The 17,229-nt window shown below is 35.7% G+C and overlaps 1 protein-coding gene across 3 annotated transcripts in view; it reads left to right on the forward strand.

Annotated features, from left to right (window-relative positions):
* Positions 1-16,781, forward strand: part of atp9a (ATPase phospholipid transporting 9A) — a 62,222-nt gene extending 45,441 nt beyond the window's left edge. For 2 of the 3 annotated variants that reach the window (XM_081385751.1, XM_081385752.1), the window contains exons 27-28: positions 3,028-3,231; positions 14,091-16,781. In XM_081385751.1, the coding sequence (XP_081241877.1) occupies positions 3,028-3,231; positions 14,091-14,227 (341 nt within the window). In that variant the 3' untranslated portion in view covers positions 14,228-16,781. Of the gene's footprint in view, positions 1-3,027; positions 3,232-8,213; positions 8,339-14,090 lie in introns of those variants that run through there. The other variant, XM_081385753.1, reaches the window with a different exon arrangement.
* Positions 16,782-17,229: the final 448 nt, after the last annotated feature.

Below are 17,229 nucleotides of genomic sequence, written 5' to 3' on the forward strand. Positions count from 1 at the left end.
TTTCAAAAGAGAAGTCCTACACCCCTCGTTGTTATTCTCTGTCCATGAAGTGTTTTCACTCAGATTCCCCCATCCATAGCATGTTTACATTTGTGCTTTAAATAGAGCCTTCAAAGTTGAATGGTCTTGAATTTCATGCATGCATTAATCAAGTTTTTCAGTCCCAGTGGTGTTTGAGGTTGAGCTCAAAGTTCACAATAACACTTCAGGACAGGAAGCGCTCAAAAAAAGCAAAATCCATGGAAGTGTTCTTCCTCTTCCTGAGATCGCTGATCGGACAATCTCAGGGATTTGCTATGGTCTCATAAAGTGAATCTGAGACAAACGGTTTCTTTTAATCATGACCTCTGTCATATATATAGTATTTGCAGCTAAAAATTAATACACAAAAGTTCTTTATTTAACTTGAAAGAATGAACTTTCCAATCCTTTACTCCAATAATAACATTCACCCATAAATCAGAGTAACACTTTATTATTGTAGATATTATTTCAGAAATGTCATATTTCAATGTACCTGTCAAGTGTGTAGTGCAGGGCTATTCAATTGGCGGCCCGCGGGCCATATGCGGCCCGCCAATCATCTCCATGTGGCCCGACGGCACCAACCTCCCTCCTCCTCTTTTCCTGGCGGTGCGGCTAATTCAGTTTGATACTCGCTCCGTTTGACCTGAGAAACGTTTTATGTGCGAATATTTCAGCAGTTATTATATGTGTCCCGAATTTATGTCGACTGAACCAACGATAGACCAATCATTCGTGAATGAATCATTCTTTTGGTTCGATTCTAAACGCGCTTTCATAACGGTCTAAAACTATTCGGATTCATTCGGACCGCTCCGTCACTGAATCATCTGAAGCGGTTTCTCGATCAGTACAGTAACAACAAATAGCGATGTTTTCAGTTGTTTCACTAGTTGTTTCAACACAGCCCAGCGCGGAGTTGCGTTTACTCGCGGTCCGGACACTAAATTAAACATTGTTGCGATAACCAGTGGGAAGCGTTTCAGTTCGACAGAAACCTCTCTGTTACAAACCACAAATCACTTGATGATTTAATTAGTATGAAATCGGATGAAACAGCCTCAACATTCCCAACAAGACTGATGAGGAAAGCAGGAGAAACACTGAGGCATGAACGAAATTAGAAGACTTTAAATCCCCTAATCACCCTTACAAACATTTACCATGAATTTACTGTAGTAATTTACCATGGTTGGGCAGAAATGTGCAATATTTATATTGAATACTATGTAGTAATAAATAAATATAGTAAATATACTTATTATATTCTTTAGGTATATAGTATTATAGTATTATATAGTATAATAGTAAATATAGTGATTTATATTGCATTAGTTTTATTAGGTGGGTAGAGGAATATATAATTAATGCTTGTTATGAAATTATGTCAGTTTCTTTGTAAAGGTGCGTATAGTTTTTAACTTGTGTTTAGGCATTTTTTTATACAGTGGGAGTGAGTAGCCTGTGGTTATCAAGTCTCACTGTTAGAATATTTTCATTTAAGCATAACAATTATAAATAAAATAATTATTATTTCTCACCAACAGCTATAAGTTTGTAGAATTTATTTATTTGTTCCAAGGAAAATAGTTGTACACAGCTGTAAATTATCAAGTTATTTATTTATTATGGTTTTATATATTTGCATACTGTTGGGTACCACATTTCCAATTAAATACCACACTTCTTTAGGGTTACTTTAACTTATTTATTGAAACTGTTATGTTTCAATAAATAAGATAAACCCCCAAACCAACCCACCGGCCCACCTCAACTTTTCGATTTGATAATGCGGCCCTCGAATGAAACTAATTGAATAGCCCTGGTGTAGTGTATATGAACTATTTGTTAAATATGCACTTACAAATAGTATATACACATATATATGTGTATGTATATATGTGTGTGTGTGTGACCCTGGATCACAAAACCAGTCATAAGTTGCACGGGTATATTTGTGGCAATAGCCAAAAATACATTGAAAAGGTCAAAATTATCGATTTTTCTTTTATGCCAAAAATCATTAGGATATTAAGTAAAGATCATGTTCCATGAAGATATTTTGTAAATTTCCTACCGTAAATATATAAAATATTTATTTTTGTGAGTGAATGCAGCACAATCGCGAACATAAATGGACAACTTTAAAGACGATTTTCTCAATGTTTTGTTTTTTTTGCACCCTCAGATTACAGATTTTCAAATAGTTGTATCTTGGACAAATATTGTCCTATCCTAACAAACCATACATCAATGGAAAGCTTATTTATTCAGCTTTCAGATGATTTACAAATCTCAATTTAAAAAAATTTACCCATGTGACTGGTTTTGTGGTCCAGGGTTATATATATATATATATATATATATATATATATATATATATATATATATATATATATATATATATATATATATATATATATATATATACTCGCACACTAGGGCTGTCAATTTAACGCGTACATTTATTTAATAAGTAATGGGAAAAACCGGCCCCTTCCCCAGACCGTAGTTCATCTTACTTTTCATAAAGTTGATTGGTGACGAACATTTTTCACTGCGTATTGTGCTTAAACGGTCAAATACATAATAATGACAAAATGCCAGTCTTGTCTTCATGTAAACGCAGCCAGTTATGTTATAAGTAAACGTAAACAGTTGAGAAAGAAAACTCATGTGTAATGGATTCGTGCGTCAGGTCTTAAAGTGACAGCAGCCTAAAATACCTGTTGTCAAATTATGGGATAATATTAAAAATATCTATATAGCAGTTTTTCGCCATTGTATCGATGTCAAAATTGAGGCCAGTGAAAATGCTGAGTGGCTAGAAGCTTTGGAAAACCTCTAGCCACAGTGGCTGGTGAGCAAAAAAGTTGTCAAGCCCTGTATACATGTATATAAGCACACTGCTAGAAGCACACTCCTAGTGTGTGTATCCAGCACGCTTCTAGAAGTCTCTTGATAGATGCTCGTGGTAATAGAGATGTGCTGTGCTCTCTGCAGGGAGCATCATCATGTACGGGGCTCTGCTGCTGTTCGAGTCCGAGTTTGTGCACATCGTGGCGATCTCGTTCACGTCTCTGATCCTGACGGAGCTGCTGATGGTGGCGCTGACGGTGCAGACCTGGCACTGGCTGATGATCGTAGCCGAACTCCTCAGTCTGGCCTGCTACATCGCATCCCTGGTCTTCTTGCACGAGTTTATCGGTGGGTATGCTTTCATAAACACATGGGTCCTAAAAAAAAGATTTTTATTTATTTTGGGGCGAGAGCGTGTCTGCTAACAGCGGGAAGTTTGACGAGAGCGACGAAAGGCTGTAAGAAAAGCGTGTGCGTAAAGCCCTTATATGGAGATGGTTTTGGGCCTGTTTTATGCAAATGAATTACCTTGTTTTTTGAGATTTTGGCCTATTTGTCTACTCTTTTCATAACGTGTTTTATGAGTAGTGGAAAGAAACATTCAAAATACCCTTTTAAATGTTTATTTTATTACACTTTATCTATTTGCACCTGTAGATTTGAATAACAATACATACCTTTAAAGGGCATTTTCTCAAAATAAGTCAGAAATCTCCACTTCACTTTTTTTTACAGATACCCAGAGGGCAAAGGGGGTTTAGCAGACATGGGCTGCTGTAAAAGGTTGTCATATAAAAATGAAATCTATGATGTCTGAGGATCACAACCTGGGTGGCCAACCCAGTCAACAAGCTGCTGGAAACTTGTAATTAGGGTCAAAACAATGTTACCTCAAATTCGGCTTTAACTCCCAGAATCACCCAAACATGCTAAAACAGTTTAATTATATTCATGAATCGTGAGCCATATCTCCCTGATACTTTATGCTAGAAACAAACTGAGCACACCTTTAGAAAGAGTGGAAGATAAGCTTTTATCTGATGCCTTGATTGTACATGTAATTAGAATGTAAGAGTTAACAATGCCTCTTAATTCATAGGTAGGCAAAAAAAAAAAAAAAAAATATTGAACATTCCATTTGTAATCGGTAGCATTCTTTTCCCTTTGTTGTTGTTACAATAAACAAATTACCATGTAAAGTTAACTTTTACTGGATGAAATCATATTTTGATTTTTTTTTACTAACCAGACAGTCCTCATGGCCCATAACACATTTAGGGGGAATTCAATTTCAAGCCTATAATAGCCTGTCAATTCAAACAAGATCCAAGAAAGAAGTTTACCATTAACTGGTGTTAATTTTATACTGCTCTGTTTCTGTATGTACAGTATATCGTTTGCATATTTATGCAATATCAATTATTTGTATTGCAATGTCTATTTCTAATATTCTTTCACAAGTGGGATAGCTTTATTTATTCTATTAAAATAAAAAAAGGGATTTGAGGATTTTGGGTTAGGCTGGTTAGTGTTCAATCCTGGTGTTTGGAGTGTGAGACAAAGGTACTGACAACTAAATGCTGAAAGACTAAAACACACAGGAGTCATGTGTGGAGTAGGTTTAAAAGTATTTACTGATTAAAACTGTTACATTAAGTAGCAATTTGTACCAAAAAACAAAACAAAAAAACGAAACAGACAAACAGATTACAATTCAGGGTGATAACTAATTTCTGTAATAATGTTTATACAATTTGTTTAGCTGTTTCGGAATCACCGCTGCTGTCGCTGCTCTCTAGTGTTTCAGCATGCTGTGTCCTGCTACATTTGGTTGCCAACCCCTAGCAACGGCATCCTATGTAGCATGGAGCAGTTCTTCTGACAACCTTTAACCAGAGATGGGCACAAATACATCAAAAAGTATTTAATGAAAATACAAGTAATTTGTAATTTGAAAATACAAAAATATATTTTTTACAGTCTTCTGTAGTGTAAGTGTGGCGTTAGGTACATGTAAGAGTCTAGAATATTGCAATATTATTGTTTAGTGCAGAAGATGCGCTTTTAACGTACATGTTGCCACATACTGTCATAATAAAATATAATTACGCATATAACACTATATTTGTATTATTTACACAAAAACTAGTTAACGCTGCTGTGAGGGTGTTTCTAATAGCGCGGCTGTGACAAAGTTGACAACTTTCTTTCTTCCGACTGCCATTATCTATTTTTTTACTCTTTTTGAAAGTTGTGAAAACACTGTTGTGGCCTTTTTCTTTTGCTATTTGAGCAAATTGGAACACAAAAATATATATTTAATGTAGTCTTTCATTCACTGCTATAGAAGTTAACCCAACTATGATGCCTTACACTTCTGAGAAACCCAGAAATGTGAACAGGGTCAATAGGATGTGTCACATCACGTGATTTACTTGCCAAAAACTGTGATAGGCAATTTGGTAGTCCTATTTGTATTTTATGTCTATGGTCCTAGGGATAGTTCACCCAAAAAGGAAAATTAGCCCATGATTTACTCACCCTGACGTCATCCTAGGTGTATATTACTTTCTTCTTTCACAAGAATACAATCAGAGTTATATTAAAAAGTGTCGTGGCTCTTCCAAGCTTTATAATGACAGTCAATGGGTATATTTTTCATCAAAGTGCATCTATCCATCATAAAAGCATATCTATCCATCATAAAAGTGCATCTATCCATCATAAAAGTGCATCTATCCATCATAAAAGTGCACGTGTCAATCATAAAAGTGCATCTATCCATCATAAAAGTGCATCTATCCATCATAAAAGTACATCTATCCATCATAAAAGTACATCTATCCATCATAAAAGTGCATCTATCCATCATAAAAGTGCATCTGTCCATCATAAAAGTCCGTCTATCCATCATAAAAGTGCATCTATCCATCATAAAAGTGCATCTATCCATCATAAAAGTGCATCTGTCCATCATAAAAGTGCATCTGTCCATCATAAAAGCATATCTATCCATCATAAAAGTACATCTATCCATCATAAAAGTACATCTATCCATCATAAAAGTGCATCTATCCATCATAAAAGTGCATGTGTCAATCAGAAAAGTGCGTCTATCCATCATAAAAGTGCATCTATCCATCATAAAAGTGCCTCTGTCCATCATAAAAGTGCATCTATCCATCATAAAAGTGCATCTATCCATCATAAAAGTACATCTATCCATCATAAAAGTGCATCTGTCCATCATAAAAGTGCATCTATCCATCATAAAAGTGCATCTATCCATCATAAATGTGCATGTGTCAATCATAAAAGTGCATCTATCCATCATAAAAGTGCATCTGTCCATCATAAAGGTGCATCTATCCATCATAAAAGTACATCTATCCATCATAAAAGTGCATGTGTCAATCATAAAAGTGCGTCTATCCATCATAAAAGTGCATCTATCCATCATAAAAGTACATCTATCCATCATAAAAGTGCATCTATCCATCATAAAAGTGCATGTGTCAATCATAAAAGTGCATCTATCCATCATAAAAGTGCATGTGTCAATCATAAAAGTGCGTCTATCCATCATAAAAGTACATCTATCCATCATAAAAGTGCATCTATCCATCATAAAAGTGCATCTATCCATCATAAAAGTGCATGTGTCAATCATAAAAGTGCGTCTATCCATCATAAAAGTGCATCTATCCATGCATAAAAGTACATCTATGATGGATAGACACACTTTTATGATAGATAGATGCACTTTTATGATGGACACATGCACTTTTATGATGGATAGATATGCTTTTATGATGGACAGATGCACTTTTATGATGGATAGATGCACTTTTATGATGGATAGATGCACTTTTATGATGGATAGACGCACTTTTATGATGGACAGATGCACTTTTATGATTGACACGTGCACTTTTATGATGGATAGATGCGCTTTTATGATGGATAGATGCACTTTTATGATGGATAGATGCACTTTTATGATGGGTAGACGCACTTTTATGATTGACACATGCACTTTTATGATGGATAGATGCACTTTTATGATGGATAGATGCACTTTTGTGATGGATAGATGCACTTTTATGATGGATAGGTGCACTTTTATGATGGACAGATGCACTTTTATAATGGATAGACGCACTTTTATGATGGATAGATGCACTTTTATGATTGACACGTGCACTTTTATGATGGATAGATGCACATTTATGATGGATAGATGCACTTTTATGATGGATAGATGTACTTTTATGATGGATAGATATGCTTTTATGATGGATAGATGTACTTTTATGATGGATAGATATGCTTTTATGATGGACAGATGCACTTTTATGATGGACAGATGCACTTTTATGATGGATAGATGTACTTTTATGATGGATAGATGCACTTTTATGATGGACAGATGCAGTTTTATGATGGATAGATGTACTTTTATGATGGATAGATACGCTTTTATGATGGACAGATGCACTTTTATGATGGATAGATACGCTTTTATGATGGACAGATGCACTTTTATGATGGATAGATGCACTTTGATGAAAAATATACCCATTGACTGTCATTATAAAGCTTGGAAGAGCCACGACACACTCTGATTGTATTCTTGTGAAAGAAGAAAGTAATATACACCTAGGATGACGTCAGGGTGAGTAAATCATGGGCTAATTTTCCTTTTTGGGTGAACTATCCCTAGGACCATAGACATAAAATACAAATAGGACTACCAAATTGCCTATCACAGTTTTTGGCAAGTAAATCACGTGATGTGACACATCCTATTGACCCTGTTCACATTTCTGGGTTTCTCAGAAGTGTAAGGCATCATAGTTGGGTTAACTTCTATAGCAGTGAATGAAAGACTACATTAAATATATATTTTTGTGTTCCAATTTGCTCAAATAGCAAAAGAAAAAGGCCACAACAGTGTTTTCACAACTTTCAAAAAGAGTAAAAAAATAGATAATGGCAGTCGGAAGAAAGAAAGTTGTCAACTTTGTCACAGCCGCGCTATTAGAAACACCCTCACAGCAGCGTTAACTAGTTTTTGTGTAAATAATACAAATATAGTGTTATATGCGTAATTATATTTTATTATGACAGTATGTGGCAACATGTACGTTAAAAGCGCATCTTCTGCACTAAACAATAATATTGCAATATTCTAGACTCTTACATGTACCTAACGCCACACTTACACTACAGAAGACTGTAAAAAATATATTTTTGTATTTTCAAATTACAAATTACTTGTATTTTCATTAAATACTTTTTGATGTATTTGTGCCCATCTCTGGTTAAAGGTTGTCAGAAGAACTGCTCCATGCTACATAGGATGCCGTTGCTAGGGGTTGGCAACCAAATGTAGCAGGACACAGCATGCTGAAACACTAGAGAGCAGCGACAGCAGCGGTGATTCCGAAACAGCTAAACAAATTGTATAAACATTATTACAGAAATTAGTTATCACCCTGAATTGTAATCTGTTTATCTGTTTCGTTTTTTTTTTTTGTTTTTTTTTTGGTACAAATTGCTACTTAATGTAACAGTTTTAATCAGTAAATACTTTTAAACCTACTCCACACATGACTCCTGTGTGTTTTAGTCTTTCAGCATTTAGTTGTCAGTACCTTTGTCTCACACTCCAAACACCAGGATTGAACACTAACCAGCCTAACCCAAAATCCTCAAATCCCTTTTTTTATTTTAATAGAATAAATAAAGCTATCCCACTTGTGAAAGAATATTAGAAATAGACATTGCAATACAAATAATTGATATTGCATAAATATGCAAACGATATACTGTACATACAGAAACAGAGCAGTATAAAATTAACACCAGTTAATGGTAAACTTCTTTCTTGGATCTTGTTTGAATTGACAGGCTATTATAGGCTTGAAATTGAATTCCCTCTAAATGTGTTATGGGCCATGAGGACTGTCTGGTTAGTAAAAAAAAATCAAAATATGATTTCATCCAGTAAAAGTTAACTTTACATGGTAATTTGTTTATTGTAACAACAACAAAGGGAAAAGAATGCTACCGATTACAAATGGAATGTTCAATATTTTTTTTCTTTTTTTTTCGCCTACCTATGAATTAAGAGGCATTGTTAACTCTTACATTCTAATTACATGTACAATCAAGGCATCAGATAAAAGCTTATCTTCCACTCTTTCTAAAGGTGTGCTCAGTTTGTTTCTTGCATAAAGTATCAGGGAGATATGGCTCACGATTCATGAATATAATTAAACCGTTTTAGCATGTTTGGGTGATTCTGGGAGTTAAAGCCGAATTTGAGGTAACATTGTTTTGACCCTAATTACAAGTTTCCAGCAGCTTGTTGACCGGGTTGGCCACCCAGGTTGTGATCCTCAGACATCATAGATTTCATTTTTATATGACAACCTTTTACAGCAGCCCATGTCTGATTTCCTAAAAAACAGGTGTTTTGCCCCCTGGGTAAGAGGGGTTTGTTCATATATCATTTGCCTGATTATATACATTTTATTCCTTAAATTCCTAAAATACTTTTCTTTTTCTTCCTGGCTGTTCACAGCTTTTATGATTTATAGTGATAAAAAGAGCTGTCCAAAATCCCCTCTATAGCTCTATTGTAAGTGCAACGAATTTTTAACCTGTCTTCATTCAGTGTTTACCCAGTTCTGATCGGGAATGTATGCAAATTAGTGCATATTTCAGTAGATAATGCTTCATTTGCATGTTAAAACATAACATGCAGAAAACTTGTAGTACAAAAATGCTGTATTTTTAATGTAATCGATCAACTGGGGAAGTATGGCGATATCTATTGGTGATATTTTTTACTCTATTCACCTGGGCTTGTCTTGCCTTAATCACTTTTTGCATTTAACACACATTACTTAGCAAATAGTTTTGCGGTGTGATTTAATTGTTCTTGTCATTTTAGTGATATATGTTGCATCTATGCTTTCTGGTCAAGGTTTTGCTACTGCTTTATATCCTATTATCGTCATGAAATCCTGTTGTTATTGAGCGATCTTGACGTCAGAATTTCGGACATATCCAGGTAAAAAATGTGGCCACATTCCACAAAACCAATACTGTTTTCCCCAGAGAGAGTTAAATCTGATTGTATAAAATGTGGCAATCAGCATTCCAGGGCCGCTGTGGCCCGTTTCTCTCGTACGACACCGGGCAGCCCGAGAGCGGCCCACAGCGCTATACAGAGCTCACTGCGGAGGGAAATGCCACAAGTCTGCTCTCATTTCCTGATGCTACCCCGGCCAAGGTCTTTGTGTTGATCAGAGTGCTTCTCAATTTGAAGAGTTCTACACTTTCTTACAAAGAAAAGCAATTGAGGATTAACATATTTATGTTATTTTAAATGCACACGTGCCAGTAGCTCAGCTGTTTTCCCAATACCTATTGCTCGCACTTGTGCACATGTAACCTACGTATGTCAGGGTGACGTTTTGATGAATATGTAAATATGTGCTGTGCGTTTTTCCTCTCAATAACAAAAGAATCACACAACAAAGATGACAGCGGTTAGAAAACAGCAGTTAACAAAGCATCTGGTCATAGCGATGTGGATATGTTTGCACCAGCACTGCAATTCACCAGCATTACTTGTCAATAAATTATATAATTAAAATTACACTAGTATGATAGTTTGGTTATTAAAGGGTGGGTGAAACACTCATTTTCAGTCAATCTCATGTTAATCTTGAGTACCTATAGAGTAGTACTGCATCCTTCATATCTCCAAAAAGTCTTTAGTTTTATTATATTTCTAAAAGAAAGATAGGCAGTTCCGAGTCTTTCCGGAAAAAAACGAGCGGCTGGAGGCATGCCGTGTGGGCTGTGCTTACGCGCTGATAGCTAACAACACACAGACATTTGAAGCAGACTAATAGTTTTACTCACGGTTCCAACGCACGACCGTGAACCTTTATCATTGGGACTGCATCCTTAAGTATTAGACGATCTGCAAATCCGTCGATCTGGGCTTTGTTTATAAAACAATCATCGTCGAAATGCAGGGAACAAACAGTTCCACAATCTGGAAAAACAAACTCCATCCACTGGTCCCTTAACGCCGGGTTCTTTGGGAATCTGTGCAGGGATGTCTTGCCCTGGCAACTAAAAACCCACTTCTTTGGTGACACTGACTTCCCTAAAGCCGAGCACAGCGCTGTGATGATGGGCGAACTGCTTTCCGCTCTCTTGCTCTGGTCTACGGTTGCGCGCGCGCCCGCGTTCTTCCGATAGAAGTGCCCTTAGGACCCATATAAGGAAATTCCGCCCTATCTGACGTCACACATACCCATACTCGAAAAAAACTTTCCGACACTTGTGACAAACCGAAAGGAGCATTTTTTGCACAGAAATACTCCTTTAAACGTACAATTTAATTTTTGAAACTTTGTCCATGTTTAGCATGGGAATCCAACTCTTTAACAGTGTAAAAAACTCAGTATGCATGAAACAGCATTTCACCCACCCTTTAAGTATATTTGAGACTATAGACTATGTAGACCTGACTATGGTTTGAATGAATCCTTTTTTGCAAGACACATTGACATTAAAGTGTAGAATACCTTCTTTGGCATTATCCTGAACATTGTATAAGCTTTCATTTCATTTGTCATTGAACGAAAGAGACATGACCGTCACATCCTTTGGATTTTCTAACCAGAAACGTCCCGAGTCCTTCACATGAAAATCAGTCTACAGTCTTTCATAGACAAGCTAGGAAGTTGAGGAAAGCTCTCGTTTTTTAACTTGCATTACAAGCTGTTCATATATTGGCAAAAAAATGTTTATAGATTAATACATGTAATTTCGTACATGTAGCCCCTTTATATGAACAGGTAAATAAAACTATTCACATGAGACCCTGCGTTGACATCCTTGTGGCTTAGTTTTTATAATGATATACACCAATTTTTTATTTAAATTGCTTAACATTTTTCTAGTTTAATGGTATTTAGTGTAAAGTTATCTGCTCAGTTGTTTTAGGCAATAATAATTTTTTTTGTTATGCTAAATAAAAACTATTTAGTACCAGAAGTTTATTTTTGTGACAGCACTTTTTATAAAATAATATTTAAAAAAACATGAAAATTTGTAAAAAATGTTTTTTATTTAATAACATTTTTAAAAAACATTCATAACAAAAAAAAAGTCCCAAAAATAAACAGATTAGTCAAAAAGTTAGCTACTTTTATCAAAAATATCTTCGATCCTGTTGGTAATGCATCCAAGACCTTCAACATAACCATTTTCCTTTTGCCCACCAACGTCACGTTGAGAATTCGTTATTGGATCTCGATGCGACTCCTGGCAGAGAAGATGATGGATCCATGATGGCGGAGATGACTTGTGACCATCTCGGGGCTCACGTTCACAGCGCACGAACAAGTGTCTTTTCAGTTGTGTTGATGAGGCATTCGGACACCGCAGCGCTCCGAGTGCAGTCCAACTCCGGCGGTGTGTGGCACCCCACCACATTAAACAAAGACTGGTCACCCCGACTGCCTCGCAGTGTGACGCTAGTTTCCAGCAATCGCACAAAACATTTTGGCCAACTTACATTTCAGTCTCTCCTTCTACTGACCTGACTGTGGTCTGAGAGTATTTCACAAGCTCCGTTTTGATGTCTTTCCCTACAGTTCTGGGAATAAAGGTTTAAAAAAAGAGCCAAAGGATTATTCAGCAGGATTGTACGTTTTATGTACAAGAATAGAACAAAACCGTTGATGGGAAAGACTTTTACGTGAGCGTGTGACAGACGAGACTTTTGGATCTTGAGGGGATTGACAGTGTTATGTACATTTCAAATGTATGTTTTATGTAATATTTAGTCTGCTTACAACCATCTGATACAGATTGAAATGGCATCCATTGGCAAAATTTGTTAGATACAATCTGATTGGTTGGTCACAATGAAACTTCTGAGGTTTTATATGTTGTTAAGGGTTAGTTTAATAAAAAGCTCTGCAGTGAGTGTTTCTGAGAACGCACCAAAATTTTATCCCTTAAAACTCATCTTTGGGAATCAAAATGACAACTTTAAAAGGTTTTTCCTGTGAAAATAATTTCTTCATGCCTTAAAATAGCTTGAATGTAACACCCTTGCTTCATTTAGTATATGCAGAACCATGAATATGCAAATGAGCCCCGCCTCCACTCACTCACTCACTTCAGCTCAGAATACCTGATCCACTCGCTCGACTGTAGTAAACGCTACACAATGGCAAGTGGGAAGTTTAAGTGGAAGTTTAGTTCAGCCATATTCAGTGGCTCTTCTAAAAATCAGCATCTTTAGAAACGCTTTGAACATCATAGAAAGTCACTGTGGAAAAGCTCTGCCCGTCATGTTTGAGGCGGCAAGAAACAGGCGGTGAAACATAGCAAAGGCCGCTACTGCTCTTGAGTATCTTTTAAAGTCCCCCTGTGGTGAAAATCAAGCTTTTAATGTTGTTTATATGTCTATGTGGTGTTTTTTAATATGCTTTAAGACAAACCATGTGTAAATTCATAAGTCGACAGCATTGCTGAGTATTTTCTCCTTAAAACTGCAGTGAACCAAAGACAGTCTCAAAAACGCGGTTTGAAATCGCTGGTGTTTCTGACATCACAAACTACCTTGTAACCAATCAGGTCAACGTGTGATCATCAACCAGTGGATCTCTGAGCTGGTGTGAGTGAGTGGAGGCGGGGCTCATTTACATATTCATAGAATCCCGTATACTAAATGAGGCAAGGGTGTCGAGTCACATTCAAGCTATTATAAGGCGTGAAGAATTTTATTTTTTCAAGAAAAAAACATTTAAATATATAATTTTGGTGATCGAAGGTGAGTTTTAAGGGATAAAATGATTGATTACAGGGGCACTTGTTTTGATGCCACTACCCTGGCAAACTTTTCTAGATTCTTTCAAATCTTTTAAACATGACTTTGTTTCCTGTTAGATGAATCAAAACATTCTCACTAACTCCTGGAAATTGCATAAAGTCAGCCAATCAGATTAGACCTTGCCAGATAAAGAAACTCTTTGCCACTTTTGTGCAGTATGACTCAGAGTCTATGGATGTGGCGTCTGAGACTGAGTCCAGCATGAGCAGATGTTTGACAGTATCCAAATGAAGATGGGCACTGACAGTATTTTTATTTGTGTCTCTCACAGATGTGTATTTCATCGCCACCCTGTCTTTTGTGTGGAAGGTGACCGCCATCACTTTGGTCAGCTGCCTGCCGCTCTACATCCTCAAATACCTGCGACGACGCTTCTCGCCTCCGAGTTACTCCAAACTGACCTCTTGAACCCTTTACTGCCTCAGTCCGGCTTGCTCTCTAACCACTAACTCGGCTCAAACAAACCTAAAACTGCTGGAACATCAGGTTTGATTCACTCCTTCATTCACCCTGATACTAAAATCACAAGTCTGATTTTTCTATATTTTTGGTCAATGAGCCAGTTAAGTAGTTTAGCAGTCGGGTTAGTCCTGAGCAGTTGCTCATACCGACAAGAATGGACACTTGTTTGACGCAGTCCAGACGCCATTCGCTCTGAATCATGTAATTTCTCTACTGTTTAAGTTGCAGTGAATCACTCTCCCTGAGGAAGACTAAACACACTGGTTAGCTTTGGGATTCATCCATGAGAGAGACAACAGGGAAGTTTTTCCCTGAGATTTAATAATCTATTGCTATTATGCAGTCTCGATTGCATTTGTATTCTCATGTGAAAAGGAATAATTTGCACAAAGAGGAAAAGGGAAATCGGAGTTGACTTGTTTTAGGGTGTTTTTGGTACCTTTTTTTATTTATTTTCCAAAACTACTGAATTTATGTGACTTGAAAGGATGTGATGAGATTAAAAACAGAAAGTATCTGTTGTACCCCCCCCCTCCCCCCCAAAAAAAGAAAGAAAACAAAAACAAATTTTCTTTTTTTTTGTCAATTTGTAACACTTTACAATAAGGTTCCATTAGTAAAATTTAATGCATTAATATCTTTGTTTGTTAACATTTGTTGATCAAAATACAACTGTTCATGTTAGCTCAGGTCCATAAAATAATATTAACAGATACATCTTTTTATTTTAAATAAAATAAATTCTAACTTATCAAAATTCTCAAAATTGTAAGATATAAATTTGTTGTACTTTTTTTGTATTTTTTTTTTTTTGCAATTGCGACACTCAAAATTGTGAGATAAATTGCTATTGAGAGTTTTTCTCGTTTCCACCAGAAAAAAAAGGTAATTCCGAGTTTATCTTTTTAAAAAAAGTCTAAATTGCAAGATATAAAGTCGCAACTTTGAGAAATTAAGAAATTAAATTGCTAGATATATATTTCGCAATTGCGAGATTTTTTATTTTTTTTAATTTGATCCATATTTTCAAAATTGTGAAATCAATTGTGAGTATTAAAGTCTTTTTATCTCATAATTTGGACTTTATAACTTCCAATTGCAAGTTCATATCTCACAATTCTGAGAAAAAAATTCAGAATTGTGAGATACATTTGCAATCCTGTTTTTTTTTTGTGTGTGTTTTTGCAATTGCGACTCTCAAAACAGATAAATTGCAATTGCCAGTTAAGTGTACAATTTACAGATAAATTGTAATTGCAATTGTCTTTTTATCTCCCAATTCGGACTTTATAACTTGCAATTGTGAATTTATATCTCACAATTATATCTCAGATATAGTCGCAATTCTGCAAAAAAAAAAAGGTCTGAATTGCGAGATATAAAGTCGCCATTCTTCTGACTTTATTACTTTATTAAATTGCGAGATATAAACTTGCAATACTTTTCTTTTTTTTTACTTTTCAATACTTTCTCAAAACATTTTATCTCACAATTCAGAATATTATCTCACAATTGCGAGTTTATATCTCAGTTCTGAGAAAAAGAATTGAGGGGTATAAACTCGCAATTGCAATGTGTAAGATTGAAACTTAACTCTCAAACTTAACTGATGTTAACAAATGGAGCCTTATTGTGAAGCGCTACCATATACAGTAGATGTGTGATTGTTGGAAAGGATGTTCAGATCAGATCATTCTTGTGCTAGTTTGAGTGCTTTTTTTAATGGACACTGAATTTATTAACTAGGTTAACTGGAAATGGAAATGTTTTATTAGCATACTAACCAAACACTGCTAGTCACTGCAGGGTTGATACAGTGCCATAAAAAGCAATGCTATTTTAGCATCCTCCTGTCCACAGCAGTGTTTGTCCACTCTTGTGGTGACCCTCTGACGCTAGACACGCTCACTTTGTACCCCAACCTCCCCCGACTGACCATTATGACCCGGAGAGTCTTTTTAAGACTATTCTCAATCACTGGTTTACAGAGCCAAATCCCATGATGCATCAGTCAGCACTAAACGCTGTAATCTTCTCCTCGAGGTGTCCTTAAACCCAATGTTTGTCTGTGTTAATGATCCCGAATGCGATGTGCACTTAGCATTGATCACTATGTTGGTGTCTGTGTTTTTGTGCCATATCATCTTTCACCTTCAGACACTTTACTGTGTTAAACTGACAGACTCTCGTCATATTCGACGTCTCTTGCATGGATCAGAGTTTGTACAGATTGTGATGTGGACCTAGACTTAGACCGAATGCCATGATCTTCTCCTGACTACTTTTTGTGCTGACTGGTTTTTATGTTTATATGAAAATAGTTTTTTTTGTTTGGTAATGTAATCTGCTGAATTGTAAATAACAAAAAAATGGCTTTTATTTATTATAATTTTTTTCTTATTTGTGTTGGAATTTGCACTCTAATACTTGCAGAACAAAAAAGGGACAAGTGTGTCTCAGGATAAGAGGTGTTGAAAATAAAACAGATCTTTTCTTAACTAATTCTTTGCTTGTTTCTTAATACAGTATAATTTCTACATATATTTCATGTAATATCATATCTACAATAATGCTTATATATATTCTTTTTATATATATATATACACTACCATTCAAAAGTTTGGGGTTGGTAATAGCTTATGTTTTTGAAAGAAGTCTCTTCTGTTCACCAAGCCTGCATGTATTTGATCAAATCAGTAATATTGTGAAATATTATTACAATTTAAAATAACTGTTTTCTATTTTAATATACTTTAAAAAAAAAAAATTCCTGTGATCAAAGCTGGATTTTCAGCATCATTGCTGTCACATGATCCTTCAGAAATCATTGCTGCTCAAGAAACATTTCTCATTATTATCAATGTTGAACAGTTGTGCTGATTAATATTTATGTGGAAAATTATGAGTTCAAAAGAACAGCATTTATTTGAAATAGAATTATTTGTAAC

This window comes from Scardinius erythrophthalmus (genome assembly GCF_964197995.2).
Source record: "Scardinius erythrophthalmus genome assembly, chromosome: 15".
NCBI lineage: Eukaryota > Metazoa > Chordata > Actinopteri > Cypriniformes > Leuciscidae > Scardinius > Scardinius erythrophthalmus.